Raw genomic sequence first — 22,255 nt, forward strand, 5'->3', positions numbered from 1 at the left:
CAGGAACTGGCAGTTTTAACATCTTAATGGAAACATTAAGGGTGATTTGGAATGTTGTGACACATGGCATAGGGGTAGATACTCTACATGTTATGATTACATGTTTGTCATTTCTGATCTATTTCACAACTGTAACAATTATTCCATAGTAGTGTCTACCCATAGTGATAACAGTATTTTGTGTGCAGAGTTCCTTTTCCCACACAAAGTCTGATTTGGTAGGCCCATCTAATGTTATATACAACACAGCAGGAAATTGCATCAGAGTTCAAAGAAAATAGCATCACTTAATAGTCTAACTTTAGGTATGGGTTGTACTTTTGAAAACCCCAGAATGTAATTGCCTTTTCTCTCACCTAAACATAAACATCTTTTTAAGACAAAATCTTAATATTGTACAAAATAACCAGAAAACTAGTATTAAAATACATCCCCATGTTCTTGACCCCTTGTACAAAAACTGGCTAAAACACAGATACCAAATGTTGCACTGTGATGTGGAAGTGATATTAAAATTGTTATCCACAAAACAAGATGGGCAATTTTGGTTAATTAACAGTCTGGAGTGCCCGCATGAGACATTACAAATTCATCCCATTTTGGAAAATACCTGGGTTGACCACTTTATGACCCTCTATACAAAAGAGGTCACAGCCACTGATTGACCATACAGTTGTCGTCTACTTGGGCGATAAAACCTTGTCGCCTTTTTAAAAAAATAAATAAAATAATCAAATATTCTGCACCAACTACTAGATGTTGGCCTATTGAAATATATGGATCTAAGCAGATACAAGCATCCGAAATACGATTACGGTGAGTAATGTTTGGAGACTGAGTGGGGGGAGACTGAGAGGGAGAGAAGAGAGATTTTCTTTTTCATTCCTGTGCCATCCGTGACATGTGGGATCATCCAAAACCCTGATACAGAGGGTTTCCCATTACCATCCAAAAAGTTGAGTGTTATCAGAATAACTGCTGCGGACAGACGCCCTCCCCGAGCCAGAATAGGAGCAGTGGGCTGTGACCTCTACAGAGACGAGGTGGTTACCCTTGCCACTGGCAAAGCCAAGGTGTGGACCAGATTGAAGTTAGTTACCAGAGGGAACCTAAGGCAGAGTGGCCCAGAAGTCAGGACTGTCACCTGAATATTATTTGCAAGTGGGGTCCGGAGTGATTGACCAGGATTAGAGAGGGGAGGTTAAGGTGATCCTTCTGCACAAGGCAAATGCCACCTTCTCCCTGAAAACAGGCTCAGCCATCGCCCAACTTCTATGTAAGCGAATCCGGATCCTGGAATTGAGGCAGTGGCGACACTGAGGTGTGAGGTGCCAGGCTGGTTTTGGGGAGATGACTCTGAAATGGAAAGCCAGGGTATTGAAGACTGCACACTTTATCGAGAAAGGGGTACTCCTATATCGAGTCAGCGTCAACACTTGCAGGCGCATGGCATCAACTGCAATTGTTAGTCCTCAGGCCATTTTGCAAGGCAGTCCTAAAGCTGGCTCATGCCAATCTCACAGCAGGGCCCATGAAACTGGAAAAGATGCAGAAGACTCTATTTAGATTCTGTTTGATTGGCCCGGAGTGTTGGCTGAGACGGACATTTTGCGCTGCCCTACCTCTCAAAAGGATTCTCTCAATTTACCCAGGGCACCTCTTCAACCTTTGACCATCATCAGGTACCATTCAATCAAATTGGAATTGATGTGAAAAAGCCACTTAAGCCCTTGTGGTCAGGAAATAAATACTTTCTAGTCATCATTGACTAGGCAGCCCGATACTGAGTGTGATCTCCAGTTGTAGTACTTGCAGATCAGAGAAATAGTTTGTCTTGGTTGACGAAATTAAGGAGTGTGATGAACCCTGATGATGTCATCACTCCTTTCCCTGAGGTGGCCTCTCCTCGTGTGGCAAGGGTTCCGGCAGCTGCTACCTGATCGTGACCCCTTGTGGTGGCTGTATGAGGGAGGATCACATAAGTAGAGGTGACCCTTCGGCAGGGGGGTAGACATCATTAGGGATGCCTCAAGGGCCTATTGTAACAATCCTCGTCAACAACACACAGAACTTGCTGATGGCATCCTCCTTCCAAATCCTGTAATCAATAGAAGAACAAGAACTGACTTTCAAATCCGTCTACATGAAACCTTAGAAAGTACTGGGATGAGGAATGGAGTTATGAGGATCACTAGAGTACAGAAGCCAACAGCATGCTCTAGTCGTTGGACAGAAGCACGCATTGCTGGTACATTTAAAATGCTGACAGTTGAAGGAAGAGAGAGAGTCAGCTGGAGAGAAGGTTTGGAAAAGTGTTTTCCTCCAGACGCCGACTGGAAGGTCAGTGTATTTATTTATTCATTTATTTAATTTATTTGTGATGCGCTGTAACAAAGCCCGTGGGCATAGTAGCGCGAAGACAGGACATAAACCATAAAACACTGAATTAACCAGGCCAGAGAATCAGGGGACATTTTTACTGAGATTATTCAAACAGAAGGGTCTTGAATCTACACTTAAAAACTGATATTGCCCTGCATAGTCTTAGATCAGGGGGAAAGGCATTCCATAGCCGAAGTGCTGCCACTGAGAAGCATCCATTTTGTAAATTGGATAGTTTAGCGGCAGGCATTTCCAACAATCCTGTTATTGGTTCATAGAGTCCTCTTGACTGGTAGCCACTTTAACATTTTGGTCAAATATGCCAGGCTTTTCCTGTAAAGACATGCATGCGTAATGCACAGTGTCCTAATAAAGGATCCTCTTCTGTACGGGCAGCCAGTGGAGTGACCTTCTTACAGCAGACACATGTTCTGTTCTGCGAAGACCAGTGACTGCCCGGACTGCCTTATTTTGGACTACCTGCAGTTGATTATGATATGATATGATATGATAAGGCATTTGTAACGCGCCTATACACAAGTGTTTCAAGGCGCGACGAGGCAGGGAGGGGGGAACAAGGCGAAGACAGACAACGATCCTACTAGGCCAGGTGTCATTCAGACCGCGCAAGTGCAGGGGTAGGGGGAAGGGAAAAAGTGCAAGGGGAAGGGGGGGGGGGGAGTGCAGTACAAACAAGTAGAATAGAAATAAAATAATAAATAAATAGGGCCAGCTGGTGGCAAGTGCAAGGTAAGTGCAGACAAGTGCTGGGGGGGGCTGTAGTGATACAGAGACAGTCCCGCAGTGCAGGGGTTGCCAGGGAGGCAGTGCAAGTGAAGAGTGACTGGGCCCAGGACCGAGGTCGGTGAGAGTGGCCCAGTTGCAGAATCAGTGCAGTATTGGTCAAGAATATTGAGCTCTGTCTTTCCAATACCCTGAAGGAGACTGGCACAGTAGTCCAAGCGATAGCCGATAATCGCACGAGCTAGTGTAGCACTATCTGCTGTATCAAGGAATGGTCCTACCTGCACCAGTAACTTAACATAATAGGAGTTGCGAGACACAAGACTGCTGACATGTCATTGTGAGCTCTGAGTCCAATACCAGGATGGCGTGCAGTCCAAGGAAGAAGGCGCAAGTAGGGAGAAGATGGTGTCCGGACCAGGGACATGTCCAAGAGGGCTCTGGAGTTGAGATGAGAAGCCGGTGCAGGGGCTTCGCACCAGCATGGAGAACCGGAGCGCCAAAGAAAAACTGTGCTGCAGCTGGAGAGCGCTGCCAGGGGGGTACAAAGCCAATGAAACCTGTGAGCGATGCAGACAAGACGAGAAGCTGGCGAACAGGCTTGGCACAGGTGTGTAGAGCCAAGCTGCCGAGCGCCGCAGAAGCCAGGAACAGACCTGAATGAGAGTGAGTGTATCTGAGCATGAAACACTACTGGTGAGCCTGCGGTGGAGGGTTGGGATGCCGGTGGACTGTTATAAGAAACTTGAGAAGGGGATTTTTGTTATGGAGAATGAGAAGGTGGAAGAAATCAGGAAAAGATACATACCTCTTGGGGTTTTGTGCATAGTGTGTTATTTAAAAGTCCTAGCAGGAGAGTATACCAGGTGAAGAGCAGATCTAGGATCCGCACCTAAACAAAGTTGTTTGATATCCATGGCAGGAGAGTATGTCAGGAAAAATCAGGTGTGTGAAAGTGAACTGCATCAAATGGGAGTAAAGAACCTGGCAGGAGAGTATACCACATGTCTTAAAGTGTGTAAAGAAAACTGCATATTGTGAGGGGAGAATCCGTAAGAAGATCCATGCATTTGGGATTTAAATAATTCTGGAAGTCCTAAAAAGCCTGGGGAAAGGCGCAATTTCTCCTGGAGTGAATTGTGACAACAAGAAGAGGAAGTTATCCTTTTTAACTACTAAGAAGTTGTTTCTTTGAACTTTTGTTTTACTTTGAGGAAACTTGTGAAAGCAAGCCATTGCCTGGAACTGTGAACATTATCTACTTTGGTTGGAGTTATGCCTTTTTGTTGAACCTGAACATTTGTGCACTTTCTAGGCCAAAGACCTATCCTTCACTATCTTAGTTTCTAGAATGCAAGGGCTAGGATAGGATTTCAGACACAGGACATTTTTGATTTGGACCCTTGGTTTTGGTTGAGATAGGGAAATACCACCTAGAATAGGGATAGTGAGGCCTTTTCCAACCCTTTTATTATTTCAATAAAAGTTTGTAGCACCCACTATGAGTCATTAGTTTCTTGAGTCTCATTCCTGGTTCCTCACAGGAGCTATTGAAGATCAGAACCTTATGTTCTTCAGTTTAGGACCCCCAGATGGATTGGCTTGGTCGAAACATTGAATAAAGCAATACAAAAGAGGTGATGGCTGGAAGGTTTAGAATTAATCTTAACTATCATTATTCGCCTGCCAAGCCATTATAGAAAGGGGAAAGAATATATGCAAATCAGGCTTGGTCCCACCCCAAAAGGGGCAGCCAAGCCCAAACTGCTTGGTCACATCCCTTCTACACGAGACCCCAAGAAACTCCAGACATGTTCCGGCCTCATTGAGAAGTGATAGCTGGATGCTTTAGAATTAATCTTAACCTCTGGCATTGCTCTAGGCAATCCTCCCGACTTAGAGGGAGCTATAAGTGGCGAGGGAATTGGTGCTCTTTCATATGTAATATGATCATTGTGTTTAGCATAGATATGCCACGAGTACTGCGTACTAGTCCTATATTGTGAAGATGGTATTTGTTATGTTCTGTATGAATGATATGATGGATATCTGTTAAGTAATGAAAAGTTACTTAAAAAAGTAAATAATGTGACGAGTGTTAAAATAAGTTATTGTTTATACATCATTCTCTTTTTTATTTTTTTATATATGTTTATGAAAGATACAGAGCAATGCTATGACTCATTCCCTTACTTGCTCAACTTCATTGTTTATTGTCCTTCTTCCTGCCTGTATAATAGCACATCTGAGAGAGGGAATCTGCACCACTACAATTGAAGTGTTTGTTCTGTCCTCTGCAGAAGCAATCCTTAAAATTAATATGTAACATTAAAAGTTTTTAGCTCCAACATACAGTACCACTCAGTCTGTTGCCCTAAAGAAAATTAATATGCAATGGTAATTGTTTTTTAATGTGTATTTTTCAAGACAACTCATCGGAAATCGCATTGCCCAGACTCAGCTGATGCATGACTTGTTAACGGCTGTGAAAGTTTCCATGATATTGGTGCAGAGAGTTCCGGATAAGTTTCAGCAGCTTCTTCGGAATGAGCCTAGTTCACCTGTTTGGAAAACTATGTGCGGCCTTCTGAACTGTTTCACAAGTATTTTAACAGATGGTGAGTAACTGCTCTTGATTGTATAAAACGATCTATCTCTACTAATTATTTGTGCACTCTCAGCACTTAAGGAGCAAGCATTCTCTAACTGAAGTGGTGAGATCACCTTTTCAGTAACACTTTAAGGACATGTATTTACATGGTCTATATTTTTGAAAATAAAAGCTTTCTTGTAGTGATGTTGGTATCCTTCTGATACAATCTTATATGTGAGTAAATGAAGCTTGTAGATTATATGTTTATCACCTGTTTGGTACTATTCCACGTTTTACAGCAAACTTAATATTTGAAGCTATAATAGGGTTACTTTGTTTTGGTGATTTCAGGGTCTGGGAGAGCTGGTGTGCAAATGGGGTAGTAGTGGTTGTAAGGGATGAATGGAACAAATCACTTTGACCCATTCGTAGCTATGTTCTGAACATTGATTCTTCAGACTAAGTAAAAAGGGCAACAAAAATAGGCAATCATTTATGTTTCTCCTTTTTCATTGAAGAATAATTCAGCTAGGAAATACCAGCCCTTAAAGATTTAAAAATTAACAATAGCAAAAACATTAAAGTACTTTTATATACATGAAGTTCATCCGAGTAGTGTTTTATGCAATGTTCTCCGAGATGATGGCAAACCCAAAGGGGAGAGGGTGCAAAATGGTAAAACTCTGGGATGAAGGGAGCACCCAAACACATTCACAGAGACCAGGCAAAAGCAATCTGCTACTTGGAGCCTTTCACCTACCCCCTCACCAACCTCCTTACCGGTAGGCCACCCAGCACCATCAACATCTTCTTCCCTGATCTTATCTTGACCTCCTTCTGGATTCCATTCCAACAGAAGCCCTCTTTGCTCTCATGGGTGACTTCAGTAGGCTAAAAATCCTCTCATTGAGCCCCCCGCCCCCTCATGTTGAACTCAGGTCTCGCCTAAACCACTCCCTGACCTCAGTAAGGAACCAGGACACAAAGGCATTATGGTGGTTGGCAAAGACTTTTATTAAAGTTAAAAGAAGGTTGGAGAGAGTCCTATCTCGCCCGAACTCTAAGAGGGGTTTCTCTTCCTCAACTAAACTAAAGGATGTCTGTGTCTTAATATCCAAAGTAAAGTTGCCCATCCTATGTCCAAATCCTAAACTGAACCTTACACGCTAAACTCAAGATAAAGTGAAAAGGGAAACAGTCTTTCGGCTGGTCATCTGCAGCTCTTTTTCAAAGTTCCAACATAAAGTTCCAAGAGGTGCAAAATGAAATAACCAAAGTTCCACAGCTCTCAGGAGATGATTCTCTTCCCCTGAGTTTCTCAGGCTCTTTACAGTACACAGTTTCAAAGGGCTATGGTTCTTCCCTCAATCTCCTGCTCACTTTCACAATGCCAAGAAGGTATTTCTCTTCTCTTGGCTCCTTAGAGCTTTCAAGCAATACCAGAGGGGGAATGACTCTCTTCCCCTGGTTGCAATATTCACAGTACACAATTTCCAATCACTAGGGAAATGCATCCCTCCCACTAGTCACAATGTTCAAGCTCCAACTGCAGGGTGAATGACTCTCTTCCCCTGCATTTCACACACTCAAGAGGATGACTCCCTCTTCTTGATCTCCTCAGTTTATATGCATCTTCTTTGCAAGCATGAGATTGAGTACAAGACCCTCCTCTGCCAGTCTGGTAGACTCTCCTCCTTCACTTCCAAACACTTGTTTTCACACAATTGGGTGAGGCTCCCAGACTGGCAATCAGTTTGCCTGGTGTACTCTCCTGCCAGGACTTCCTTAATGTGTAACACTTCCAAACTCATATATTTTCTACACTCAACCATTGTGTCCCTGACCTGCTTTCACTTGCTTCATTCAACAGTTGCCTTGGCGGCCAAGCTCCCCTGCTCAGGTTCATGTCATTTTCTTTCAGTGGTGTGCGCTGTACGCCATGAAGCGCCCTGGCATCCCAACTTTTTGGGCTCACTAATTTCTCCTGCCTGCATCAGCATTCTCTCTGGTCTGCTCCTCTCCCAGCAGCTCGCTTCCTCCTCTCGTAGGCATCTCTTCAGCTCTCTACTATCCGCGATGCCTCGTCCTTTATTCCACAGTTTCCACTACTCTTGGCCTCTAAGCGGACGCATTTCTGGCTTCCGAGCCTCTCATGACAGCGCCTCTAGGAGTTTCTTTGCTCTCCGCTGCAACTTGCTTCTTCTCGGTTTCCTGACCTGTGTCGGGAGTAGTGGTTCTGTGTTTCTTGACGCTTGATGTTTTTAAACATCCCGGCGGCTATCGGATCCTTCCAACAACTAGAACGCATTTCTGGCTCCTGTTAGAAACCTGAGGGTATGCTCACGCCGAGACCTCCTGGTTCCTCTGTTCAGTGGTGCTGAACTGTGCAGGAGTAAGGGGAACGCTGTATGCGTCTCCATCAATGCAGCAAAGTCACCAGCGTGCGAGAGGCTGGCCGTGGTATGCGAGCGGGGCTCATAGGTGCTGGCCTACAAGGAAGAGACGCAGTGGCACCTGTCGGGAACGCCGCCAAATAGCAGTGAGTGTCGGGGAGAGACGCTCGATGACCTGGTCATTCCTAAGTGGGCTGCAAGTGGGAAATTAATGCATTCGAATGGATTGTGTCCTCCAACGCATTCCACATCTTTGACATGTAATGTCCACAGCTGTGCACTTTTTCAGCAGAGGACGTCCTGCGTCGGGTCCATGTCCCTCGAGGGCCCCGTCGAGGATGACATCACAGGATGTTATAAATAGGACACATTTTTTCTGTGAACGTGTTAATTTCGTGAGACTCGGCGTGCCTCGTGTGTTTTCTTCATTGAAGATGTCTTTCTCATCGACCCCTCCGACTCCGCAGTACGGCTTCAAGACCTGCCGGGACTGCAAGTCTAAGATGTCGCTCACCGACTCCCACCGCATTTGTTTGTGGTGCCGGGGCGAGTCACGCGACACTGACGACTGCTCAAAATGCCAGTTGCTGACTGCCAAGGCCTTGCGAGAGCGGAAGGAGAAGCTCCAGATAGGTAGGGGCTCTAAGCCCATTAAGTCCCGGACTTCCAAGTCCAAGGGGGTTTCCATGGACGACTCGAGGGGCGATTCTCCGCGTCGGAAGGATTCCTGGGGATCTTGGTCCCGGAGTGGTTCCCGCCACTCGTCTTGCTCGTCCCGGCACTCCAGGAAGCTCCGTCACCGGTCGCCTTCCCCGTCCTCCTCGGAGGATGGTGCCTCGAGGAAGGTTTCGTGCCCTATGAAGTCCTCAACTCCGGAGGAATGGGCGGCGTTTAAGAAATCCATGATGGCGATTTTTCAATTGCAGGACACAGGTCCGGTCGTGCCTTCTGACGAAGCCGGCCAGGATGCGTTTTGTTCAATGGCTCGCTCGGGTTCGTGATGCGACACTCATCGGGAGCCGTCGAGTTCCCGTACGGACAAGGAATCGAAGGGTCGCAAGAGATGTATCTCTAGGTCTCAGTCCTCGTCCGCAGCAACCTATTGAGGGCGTATATACAGCGTCGACTCGTTCAGCGCTGTGTCCGTCCGATTCGGACATCGACAACTTGCCGTCGTATCAGCCCACAGCGCCGTCGGCACCTGTCTCGACGCCGAAGCCTTCGGCGCTGTCGACGTCAAAGCCTTCGACGCTGTCAGCCCCTTTTGGGGATTTTTTCTCAAAATTTGCTGTTGGAGTACCCAGACATCGTGGATCCTCCAAGGAAGGCTACATCGAAGTCAGTGAGGCCGGTTTTGGCCTCTAGGCCCTCTTCTGTTCCCAGATCTGGGTTTCAACCCCCTCTGGATGATATTTTTGAAGAGGAGGAAAGGTCTGAGGTTGAGGAACCGGTGACCTTGATGATGCTCCAATTATTTCTGGTGACAGTCTGTTGGAGGAGTTGAGGCAGACCCTCCATGATGCAAGTGGACTGGACACTTCCCCGGAAGTGCAGTTTGGCAGACTTGATCCTGGAGCTCATGCATTGTCTTCTTATAGGAGACTCATGGCGCGAGTCTCGGAGTATCTGGGCTGGTCTAGTCCTCCGGAAGACTTTGTGCAGGATGATCTGACAGACATTTTGGATCAAGGTCCGTCCTCTGACCCTGTTTTGCCATTTCATTCTACCTTGCAGAAAAGGGTGGCAGCTGCTTGGCAGTCCCCGGAATCTCTTCCGGCTGTGAATAAAAATCTAACTAAGAAATACCGCCCTTGTGTTAGCGACCCCAGCTATTTATCTACTCACCCCACTCCTGAGAGTTTGGTGGTTCAGGTGGCTACGGCCACCTTGAGGCAGGCGGCATACCCTACCATCCCTCCGGATAGGGATGACAAGCGCTTCGATGGTTGGGCCCGGAAGGTATTTTCTGCTGGGAGCATGGCGTTGAAATCGGCCAACTCTACGTGTGCCTTGGCAAGGTTTTCACACACTTTGTGGAATTGTTTCCTTGGCGGCTGAGCATATTCCCGAGGGGGAAGAATGGGAGGATTTCCTTGCTCTCGTGCAAGACGGCAAGGATGCCATGTGCGGATCCCTTCAGTCTGATTTAGATACGGCCGACAGTGTTATGCGTATCACGGTCTGCAAGCAGCGGGATACACAGATTTGCGTGGTTGCGGAAGTCAGGGTTTGCTCCGGATGTGCAAGCCCGTCTTCACAACATGCCCTTTGATGGCACACATTTATTTGGCAGCAAGGCTGACTAGAGCCTTGAGAGGTTGCAGACCTCAAAAGCTGCAGCAAAGTCTTTGAGCGCCGCAGTGCGTCAACCTCTGCCTTTTCGTCCTAGGGGACAGCAGTGGAGGGGAGGTTCCTTTTGGTACTACTCCTCGTTTGGTAGTACGAGAGGGGCCAGCGGAAAGGTACCCCTGGGGGATGGGGAAATCGTGGTGCCAGAGCCGCTCAGGCAGCTGCCTCTTTGCCTTCAGGCACTGCCGCAGCCGCTTCCAAACAGTCATGAGGCCATGTCCCATGGTTCGCCGGTTGGGGGCAGACTGTCTCAGTATCTCGAAGAATGGCGGGCCATTACTTCAGATGCGTGGGTGTTGGATATCATAGCCCACGGCTACTGTCTTCCCTTCCTTCAGCGGCCTCAGGACAATCCACTGGGAAAACTCTCTTTGAAGCTTCCGGATCCGCTACTTGCGCAGGAAATCTTGTCCCTGCTGGAGAAAGGCGCTATGGAACTGGTGCCTGTAGCGGAGAGGAACAAGGGATGGTATTCTCCTTATTTTTGTATCCCAAAGAAAGACGGGGGTTTGGGACCCATCATGGACTTGCGTTGGTTGAACAAACTCCTCCGGAAGGACAAGTTCAAGATGGTCACTCTTTCTCAAGTCCTCCAGGCCCTTCAACTTCAGGATTGGTTGGTGTCTCTGGACCTCAAGGATGGTTAATTCCATGTGCCGATCCATCCCGTGCACAGGAAGTACCTGTGGTTTGCGGCTGGCGACTCGCACTTTGAGTTTTGGGTCCTGACGTTCGGATTGACCTCCGCCCGAGGGTCTTCACCAAGCTCATGGTGGTGGTGGCAGCGTACCTCAGGCGAGAGGGGATTCATGTCTACCCCTACCTGGACGACTGGCTGATCCGGGCACGCACTCCCGTGCTAGCTTTGGATCATCTCAGTGTCACCTGCCGCACCCTCCACAGGCTGGGCTTCTCCCTGAATTTCAAGAAGTCGCACCTGACACCTTCCCAACAGCTCCAGTAAATCTGGGCTGTGTTGGATACGTCCTTGGGGAAGGGTTCGCCTCCCAAGGTAAGGGCTCATCACATTGTGCACTTGGTGGACAAGTTTCAACATGCCCAGAGTCTCCTGGCTTTTGAATTCTTAAGATTGCTCGGCCTCATGGCGTCCTGCATTTTTCTGGTGCCAGAGGCCAGGCTGCAGATGAGATTACTGCAATGGGTCCTCAAGATGCAGTGGTCGCAGTTCTCCGGCAAGATGACGGATCCTGTTCAGATCCCACGCTCGGTCTCCCAGGACATTGTGTGATGGGTGAACAAAGGGAACCTGATGAAGGGGGAACCGTTTTGACAACCGTGGCTGGAGGTGACTGTAGTGACGGACGCTTCCCTCACAGGATGGGGCGCTCATGCCAACAACTTGACCGCCAGCGGTCGTTGGTCTCCGTCGGAGTCTAGACTTCACATCACTCTGTTAGAGCTAAGAGCCATCAGGCTATCCCTGAAGGCTTTTCTGCCCTCGGTACGGGGGAAGAGTGTCCTGGTTATGACGGACAACACAGTGGCCATGCATTACCACAACAAAAAAGGGGGGCAGGGTCACTCCTGTTGTGCAAAGAGGCAATGCAGCTCTGGTTCTGGGCCATCCAGCAGGAAATTTCGATCACAGCAGTTCATCTGGCCGGCGACGAAAATGCGGCGGCGGATGCTCTGAGCATGCAAAGCACAGTCTCTCACGAGTGGGAGTTGGCTCAGGAAGTCCTTCAGGAGATCTTTGCCCTTTGGGGAACTTCGCAAGTGGATCTCTTCGCCACCAGTGTCAACCGGAAGTGCAAGAGATTCTGCTCAAGGGAATTTCCTCTAAGAGGAGCCTTAGGAGACGCATTTGTGGTGGATTGGTCATTCTCACTGCTGTACGGGTTTCCTCCAGTCCCCGTCATTCCTCAAGTGTTGCGGAGGTTACGGTGGTTCGGTTCCCACATGATCCTCTTTGCTCTGGATTGGGCCAGGAGAGCGTGGTACCCGGACCTTCTGGAAATGTCCATCTGCCCTCCACGCCGCGTGAGGGAGGGTGGGGGGAGGACAGGTTCTCCATCCAGAGGTCAGGACTCTCATCCTTCACGCTTGGTATCTGAAAGGTTGAGGTATAAGGATTGGGACCTCCCGGATGACGTGATGGAGGTGTTGCTTTCGGCCAGGTGGCCTGCAACAAAATCCCTGTACCGTTGGCGTACGTTCTGCGACTGGTGCAGGGATCAAAATGTTGATCCTTTTCAGTGCTCCATTCCTATGGTTTTGTCTTTCTTGTTCTCTTTGGCCCACAGGGGCCTTAAAGTGGGTACCATTAAAGGTTACCAGGCGGCGCTGTCTGTCTTTAAGCACTTGTCTGAAGAATGTTCGTACTTTAAGATTCCTTTCATTTCTCAGTTTCTTAAAGGACTGACTAATGTGTTACCGCCGTCCCCTTTCCAGGTGCTGGTTTGGGATTTGAATTTGGTTTTGAGATTTCTCATGGTTGCTCCGTTGGAACCTTTGCACTCTTGCCCTTTGAGATTACTGTCCTTCAAGACTGTGTTCTTGGTTGCGGTTACTTCCGCTCGCAGAGTGAGTGAATTGCAGGCACTTTCAGCTAAGCCACCCTTTACTGTGTTTCACAAGGACAGGGTTGTACTGAGAGTACGTCCTTCTTTTCTACCTAAGGTAGTCTCTGAATATCATTTGAGTCAAAAGGTGGTACTTCCATCTTTCTACCCTCCTCCTCATCCTGGTAGGAAAGAGGAGTGTCTCCATTGGTTAGATCCTAGGAGAGCTCTTAGCTTTTACATTTCTAGGATGTCTAGGGTCAGAGTGGACGATTAACTCTTTGTAGGATATGCTGGACACCGATTGGGGCAGGCTGTTGCCAAACAGACCTTGTCCAGATGGATAATCCTTACCATTAGGGAGTGTTACCGGTTGGCGGGTAAAGACCCTCCTGAAGGGTTGAGAGCTCATTCCACTAGGGGAGTGGCTACTTCCACCGCCCTCCAGCGCGGTGTTCCTATTAGGAATATTTGTGATGCTGCTACTTGGGCTTCAATCCATACATTTGTAAAACATTATTCACTGGATACAATCCATGGTCAGGATATGGCCTTTGGGAATGCGGTTCTTTATTCCGCGATCTAATTGGGTATTCCAAATTCTTTTCCCTCCTCCATTTACTGGTACTGCTTTGGGAGTCTGTCAAGATGTGGGATGCGTTGGAGGACACAATCCATTCGAAGAATAAGTTACTTACCAACTGGTAACTTTCTTTCGACTGGATGTTCCTCCACCGCATTCCACATCACCCTCCCAGCCTGCCCCTCAGGAGAATTTCCTATGCAATTGCAGCTTCTGTTTCCGCAAGGCTAAGTGCTGTCCAGGAGGCAACAGAATGGTGTCGCACGTTCTGGGGGAAAAAACTTAAACTGAGGCTACAGGCGCCGTGCGTCCTATTTATAAGATCCTGTGACGCCGTCCTCGACAGAGGCCCTCGAGGGACATGGACCCGATGCCATCGACGCAGGCCGCCCTCTGCTGAAAAAATTTCCGAAGTGCTCAGCTGTGGACATTACATGTCAGATGTGGAATGCGCTGGAGGAACATCCAGTCGAAAGAATGTTACCAGTTGGTAAGTAACTTGTTCTTCCAGTTACTGAACTGCACGGACAGTTGAAACTAAGCATAATGAACATTTATTGAATACCAAACTAAATAACAACTTGAACTTAAACCATAGCAAGTATATATTGAATACTAAATTGAAGGAGAACTTTAACCAATGCATATCTATTGAATTTCGAACTGGAAATAAATCTAGATGCACATTTAAACATCAAAGTAAAGAAAGACTTGAACTCAAGTATAACAAATGCACATTGAATATCAAACTGAATTCAAGCTTGAAAATAAGTAAAGTGAATATTTACTGGGTGTCAAATTGAATGCAGCCTAACACTTTCATTTATTTTATGGAATTGAATAACACTTTTTGTGGGCAAAGCAGACGTCTGCCAAAGAGACAGATCCTAAATAGCAATGAGGCCGGCGTCCAGATTCACGATACCGCATCTGAGGGTAGATTAGCCCGACATGAGACTATCTGGCACCACCTCTTTCAGGACCCGTAGCTCATATCAGTCACTTCTATGGGTTTTCAGCAGCTCCTACTTCCAACGCCCTTTTGCCCCCCCCCGAAGTTCTCCTCCCCTTCTGAAAATATGTACACAAGCTCTTCTCAGTGAGATAATAAAGCTGGCTCAAGATCAGGCAGTGGAAAAGGTCCCACAAGCAGGGTCTAGGATTCTTTTCACAAATTTTCGCGATTCACAAGAAGAACCAGACGGGCCTGCAAGTATTCCTGGGTCTATCATACCTCAATCTTTCCCTTCCCTTAGAAAAGTTCAAGATGCAGACGCCAGCGCACATAGCCGATACTCTCTGCATGGGCGAGTGGATGTGCTCCCTGTACTGGAAGGACGCTTACCTGCATGTCCCTATTTAGCAACTGCACCGGCAAATGCTATGCTTTAAAGTGATCGGTCACCACTTTCAATAAAAAGTGCTTCAATTTTAAATGATCTTGCCCCCGCGAGTTTTCACGAAAATAATGCACTCCAGACTGGCAATTCTCAGGATGGAGGAACATCAAATATATTTGTAGTTCTCCAGAGAATACAATGGTCTCCTGTCACACACTGATGCAGGTACTCTGTCCTGGGCTTTTCAATCAACCTCAAGAAGTTAGAGTGAAGAGGATGTTTCTCAGAAGAATCAAAGATTTTGTCTCTGCGGTCCATCACTGTCTCGCGAGTGACTCAACATCAACGTGGTGGTACCAGCAAATAATAGGGCTCCTAGCATTTTGTGACCTTACAACTTACAATACTGCTAGTCAGACTCACAATGAGAGCAATCCAAACACACTTATCGAGTTCTTGGGATCAGGAAACAAGGAATCATTCAGACTGGATGTCCATCCCTTCCTCTCTGGAACAAGACCTCATATGTAATGCCATGGGAATTTGTTTAGCACCTTTTACCGTTAGTATGGTCTCAAACCGCAGTAGGTTGAACGAACTTGGGGGACCCAAGTCCATGTATGGGAAATTTGTCCGAGAGTTCTAGAATGCTTGTGTATTTTAGTCAGTACTAAAGTAGGTGGGGGTGGCCAAGTCCCTGCTAGTTGCCCATATTGAGCAGGCAAGTGCGTGGGTTCAGAGAGGAAGTCCGGAGAATATGCGTGAGAGAGATATTATGTGTGCAGCTAGACTGAATTTTATCGTTGAGGGATAGCTGTATTTTAATGGCAGAGGTGCTGAACCGAGTATGTCATATATATTTCTTGTAAATTAAGTAGCTGAAGGCACGCCTGGTTATGCCACTTTTATTAAACCAGGAGCATATTTAGAACTGCAATTAAGCCATTACCTTTCATAATACGTTTTAGAATTAACATTGGCATCCCCTTAATTGCACAGGCTAGCTAAAAGAAATCCCAGTTGGGTGGGGTTTGGGCAGGGAGGGACAGCTAGTGGTTGGCAATGTCCATCGTTCTTAGCATGGCCATGGGCAGTCAATGGATGTGAAAAATATAAACCACCATCCAAAGGTGGTGGCCTTCCTCGCATCCTCCATCTCTCTTGTTCTCAATTGCACCTTCCATGCCAGCAACGTTGTTTTATAGACCGCATTTATAACACCACATAATAGTGAACATTTAAAAATGATGTTCAATGCTGCACAGATTTTCACTCCACACAAAAAAGGTTAGGCCACAGTGCAAGATTCCCTCACATGCAGAACAGTTATATGAATGCTCACATTACTCGTGCATACAACAATAGCTACTTAAAAGGCAGCAGCCGTGCAAGCTTCCCTCATATAGTCAGACAAGGTACATAGCGGGTCCCCAGGGTGAAGATTCCCTTCCACACATCAAGTTTAACAACGTAGCAAAAGTATAAGAGTCACGCACGCACGCAACACACGCACACGCAAGCAACACATGCAGTGCCCATTTCCTTTCAGGATTGAAGGTGGTCACCTCTTGCCTGTTTCACCCATCATCACTACCTTCCCCCAATCTCCTCATGGGCCTCCTACTCGCCCTCTATTAACCTTCTTTTTTAAAAAAAATATTATTTGATATGGTTGAATTCAATCAACCTTTCAAAATAGATTCAAAACATATCATGAATGAATTATTTCAAAAAATGTCTTTAAAACCTTCAATGTTCTCTGCATTTAACTCTTCATAGCTTGGTTTGTTTTATTACAAAACTGGGTTTCTCTTTCTTAAGATATTGTCATAATTCCTCAACGTCTGTCCCTTTTAAGTTTATTAATCTGAACAAAAAGGCTCCACTTTAAAAACTCATAAGCATTTTGGGTAACTCCACAGTAGTCGGCCTCCAGCTTTAGCTTCCCAAATATATTGTTCTGATCATCTTTCTAGATGTAGGTTGGGAGGTGATCATCTCCAGCCCGTTACCATTGGTGTGTCTTGCCTGCAAGGTGCAACAGTAGCTGTAGCCTGATGGTGTCTTATTACCTCCCTCTGCTGGGGTCCTGATAGCTATACTCGGCCCTTCTTTGCTGAACGTGTACTGGTACTAGTCTTTCTCTCCGCCCCACAACCACTACCACCACCACATGGTCGTTCCTCTGCCTCTTCAGATCGAACCTTCACCACTAAAGTTCTGTCTTGGGCAATCAGTGCCCTCCAACCTTCGCCCTGTGACGTGTTCTTATCGCACTAGTCTTCTCCTCATGATCTGCAGTTGCATCTGCCTGATATTATCTAGCCCCCACTTGGGCTCTACTCTGTAACCGGGTCTGGTGCCTGCCCTGTCATGCAGGACATGGGACAACCCCCCCACCCCCTGACCTAGGACAAGGGGGCTACCTGGGCACAAGCTAGAGCCTGTCCTGTCTCAGAGTGGGGGAGGGGTGCTGGGCTCAGTCCTTACACCCCCACCCAACGCACATCTTGTGTCACGAATGTCATTAACGTGGTGGAAACAAGAGTCCAATGTTATGATGGTCCTGAGAACCCACCCAGATGTTTTGCCTAAGGTTGTCTTGGCCTCCACCTCCACCAGGAGATAGTACTTCCCTCCCCTTTCTTTCCAAATCCCACATCTGAGGCGGACAAGGGTTTGCATTGTCCAGGGCATTCAAATATTATTTGGACAGGGGGAGCGCTGTTGCGCAGCATGCTGGGAAGGACGTGAGCGCCTCTACTTCTACGCGGCCGCCATACTCCTGAACAATATCCTGCTTCCCCCGTACCCAAATTGCTCCCGCTCCACATGCTCTGGTTTCGGAAGATCTGGGCTATCAGCTGGCCCAACGGCTAAAATCGGAGAAGCTTAGACCAGCAAAAAACGTCAGATCGGGACGGGCTCCAGACTCGCCGCCATCTTGTGCCATGGATGCCGACCGGGCAACGTAGCTGACATTGTCCCGCACAACGGACCATATCTGACGGTGCACCCCGTGGTGCACGTACCAGCGTCACCCCCCCCCCCCCGCAGGCTCTGCTCTATGGACAAAGGCGCTACCCGCAAGAGAACTGGGGAGAGTAGCCAGACTTAACCTCCTCCTCCCCCTCTGAAGAGCACTGGTGACCAAGCGCAGAACACAGCCCAACTCCTCTCCTGGAGCCGCTGGGAAAACAAAACGAGTAACGTGCTCAGCCATCTCCAAGCCATAAGGTGAGCAAACACCTCCTACTGTGTGACATTGTAGGGCACGGACCGCATGGGACAGACAATCTGCGGTCTCCTGGCCCCACATGAAGATCGGGGCTATAAGCTGGCCCAACATGGGCTACAATCAGAGAAGCTTAGATCTGCAAAAACCGTCTGATCGGGATAGGATCCAGACTCGCCGCTAACTTGGACTGTGGGCGCCGACCTGGCAATGTAGCTGCCACCAACCCACACAACAGGCCATATCTGGTGGTACAACATGCGGTGCATGAACCAGCATTGCTCCCCTCCCCCATGCAGTCTGGGCAGCGGGGGCTGAAAACCTGCCAATACACAGCCTGCATACCTGTGCCTGCCCTGCTCCATGGACAGAGATGCTACCCTCGAGTACTGGGGAAAGGAGTCTGAGTTAACATACTCCTCCCCCTCTGAGGAACACCAGTGACCCATCGCAGAACACTGCCCAGCTCCTCTCCTGGAGCCGCTCGGAAAAGGAAACCAAGACGAGGAATGTGCTCTGCCATCTCCAAGCCATAAGGTGAGCAAACCTCTGCTCCTGTGTGATATCGCAGGGCACTAAGTGCGTGGGACAGACAATCTGCGATCCCCGGACCCCCTTTGACGAACTATCATCCCACTAGGCCCCAGCTTAAGAAGTAGCCCATTAATATGGGGGGCCTGGGAGAGCAACTGTTGGCACGGCTGAAAGGGGACACCGCCAGAACCTGGACAGGCACACACACGCCACAGGCAACAGAGGAGCAGAAGAGCACACAACAGGTTGGTGGGGTGAAGTGGCCATCACTAAAGATAAGTGCAGCGCCCAAAATGGTCAAAGATAAGGCCAAGAAACTAGTATTAGAGTAGGATAGACCTATTCACTGTAGGAGGTACCCAACTCGCCAAAACCTGCAACCAGGAAATGGTGGGTAGGAGAGACGATGCGCAGAACCCACAGATCTCTCTCTGTGACATTATGACCGCCATTGCGGAATACAGGTCATCAATGGAAGAAAAGATAGGCAGCCTCTCAACGGAAGTGTCCTTTTTGCGACAAGACCTCAAGAACCTGGCCTCAAGAGTGGACGAATTGGAGCAACATATTTCAGGCTCGGAAGATGCAATCAAACAACTGGAGAAACAATTATCAGTAGTCACCCAAAATCGTACGCATCTTGAAAATAGGGATGGAAGACAATGAAGGGAGTGCGCTCCGGAACAAAGTGCGCATCCTTGGAATGCCCCAGAAAGAAGAAGGACCCTGCATGGAACTCTTCCTTGAACAATGGCTCACCGATCTATTTGCTTCAAAGAAGCTGTCAAAATTCTTCTCAGTTGAACGTGCATATTGGATCCCGGTGAGCCGCCCGGTCCCGGGTACATCACCACGGACGATCATTGCAAGACTCTTAAACTAACGGGACAGTGAAGCAGTGCTACAGATGGCCTACTCCACTGGCCCCATTAGATACAACTGTTACAAGATCGGCTTCTTCCCGGACTACACCAGAGAGGTCCAAAAGACACACCAGTCGTTCACTTTTCTTCCCAGCACAGCTCAAAGTGCACCACAAGGGAGTCATTCACCTTTTCCACAATCGTTGAGAAGCATGAACATAGCTGGAAACCCAAATCCTATCTGGGCCGGGACCTCAACTGCCCGAGGGGCACCCCAAACAAAACCCAGAGCACAGCCCGTCCCTGGCCCGGTCTGAACCACAGCCTCTGGAACGCCTCACACCAGCTGAGGGGGGAAACAAACAAATGGACAATGGGTGAAAAGAAGGAGCAAGTAGGCCCTCCGACTAGAAGAGACCGCCTAAAGGGGACTGATCATATGTGGCCACTACCCTTGGATGCAGACTCGCCCCGCAGATGTTTGACTGTTAGTTATGCACTAGTTAAGTGCATGGTTCGGGCACCAGGTGCTTCAAGTTGGGGGGGGCACAGAGTCGGAATGGGAGTTTTTCTTGGTCCTGTCATGTTTCCCATAGACACAGTTGTTTATAGGTTGGGGGAATCCGGCTCGACTGTTGTGGGGAAACCTCACTGGATACATACTTTTAGACAGCAAATGCCCCAGGTTGGAATACAATATGGGGAGGAGAGACCTAAACGTTTTTTGCTTCTTCTTTTTCGTCGTACTAACTTCAATCCAGTCATCGCATACATAATTACTCACACTGCTGTGTACGTAGCCCTATCACTGATCAGATATTCCACTGTGGTCAAGCTTAATGCCCATGCTGCATCCTGACATGCAAGGGAACCGATTGAAAACCTTTAATTCCTTGTGTGGAATGTCAGTGGCCTGGGCACTGGAATCAAGCGACGACTTGTCACGCAATTCCTGAACAGACACTCCCCTGATATTGCCCTTCTTACCGAAACACACCTAGCAGGAACATCGTGCACCCTTTTACGCAGAACAAACCACCGGACAGGAATACATGCAGGCTTCTCTATGGGATCTAGGGGGGTCCTAATAGTAGTACACAAACGCCTTCCCTTTGAATTAGTGCTGGTAAACCAAGACCAGAGAGGTAGATTTGTGATGCTGACGGGCAAGATATGGTGCAAGACCATTGGTGTAATAGCAGTGAACGCACCCCCTTCACCCCCAGCGGACTTGCTCAATGATATCCTAGTCATCGTAGCAAACCACTGACTGGACCTGTGGATTCTTGGCAGAGACTTTAACGACGTAATGGACGTAACTCGACCGCACACACTTACGGGACAGAACCTGGAGACCATAACAGAACTAGCAGCCTCCACGGGAACGGGGATACTCCTTTCATTCGGTGGCTCATGCCTCCCTATCAAGACTGGACTAATTCTTCCTCCCCAAACAGGACACATACAGGATGACTAATGCAAATCTCCTTGCCAGACGGGTCTCCGATCACTCACCACTAGATCCGCACAAACAGGACTAAACCAACTCCCTCGTGGCACCGAAAACAACTACTACCTGGGTTTTCCAGACTTTATAGCTAACATCTATAATTGCACCACAGATTACTTTGACATCAACGGGCGCAGAGTTGAAAACCCTGACACACTGCGGGAGGGCCTATAAGGCAGTACTTCGAGGGGAAATGCTCTCCTGGACCTCTGCAAAAAGAAAGGCACAAAGACAGAGTGTAACGGAGGCAGAAGAGGAGGTCAATGAGCGAGAGGAGGAATGCCTGCTCCCAAGTATGCCCAAGAACCAACGGGCCCTCTTGATGGCTATGGAAAAACTCTGTAATATCTCGATGGGCAACGCCAAACAGGTCCACTGGGAGATGCGTACCCGCATCATTGAAACAGGGGGCAAGGTGGGCAAAATACTGGCCTGGCAGGCTTGGGAGACGAGGGACATAGATATGCCAAAGAAATTGGCAACGAACTAGGTGTAAAAGTGCAAACAGATCGCAAAATTGCAGAGGCCCTCGCAGATTACTACGCCACACTCTATGAAAGGCAACCCCTGCTAGTACAAAACGGAATACTAGACATTATACTCCCCAGCCTATCGGAGGCCCAGCAAGCACAACTACACACCGAAATAACAGAAAATGAAGTAGCAACCACCATTGCCCAGCTTCACTCCAGGGTAGTCGGGGGTGGGAGCTTTGGGGCGGGGGGCTTAGACCACCAGGCACCAACGGGTTCCCAATTGAGACCTGGAAAAGAAATGGGGGAAATGGTAATAGCCCCCATACACAAAATGTTTAACCACTGTAAGGAACGTGGCACTCTTCCTCATGACCTACGCAAAGCAAGTATAGTAGTCATTCCCAAACCACGCAAACCTCCACCCCCAGAACTCTGTAAATCCTACAGGCCTATCTCACTGCTTCACAGTGAAACCAAAATACTTGCAAACAGACTGCAGGCAGTAATCTCATCACTGATCCACCCAGATCAATACGGCTTCATGCCGGACAAGTCAGCCCGCATGAACATCTGAAGGCTACACCTATCGATTGAACGAGCCTCTGCCATTAGAGAACCCCTGGCACTGTTAGCTATAGACTTTGAGAAAGCGTTCGACTCAGTGATTTGGGAGGACCTCTGGGAAATTATGAAAAAAATGGGTTTCGGGGTGAACTTTTTGGACTGGGTTC

The 22,255-nt window shown here is 48.0% G+C and overlaps 1 protein-coding gene across 4 annotated transcripts in view; it reads left to right on the top strand.

The window, feature by feature from the left end:
* The window catches only part of THADA (THADA armadillo repeat containing), a 2,999,906-nt gene that overhangs the window by 287,144 nt on the left and 2,690,507 nt on the right, over window positions 1–22,255 (top strand). For all 4 annotated transcript variants that reach the window (XM_069608464.1, XM_069608463.1, XM_069608465.1 and 1 more), the window contains exon 8: window positions 5,554–5,744. In XM_069608464.1, the coding sequence (XP_069464565.1) occupies window positions 5,554–5,744 (191 nt within the window). The remainder of the gene's footprint in view (window positions 1–5,553; window positions 5,745–22,255) is intronic.

The sequence above is a fragment of the Ambystoma mexicanum genome, chromosome 4q (genome assembly GCF_040938575.1).
Source record: "Ambystoma mexicanum isolate Mex_15411 chromosome 4q, UKY_AmexF1_1, whole genome shotgun sequence".
NCBI classification, from domain to species: Eukaryota; Metazoa; Chordata; class Amphibia; order Caudata; family Ambystomatidae; genus Ambystoma; species Ambystoma mexicanum.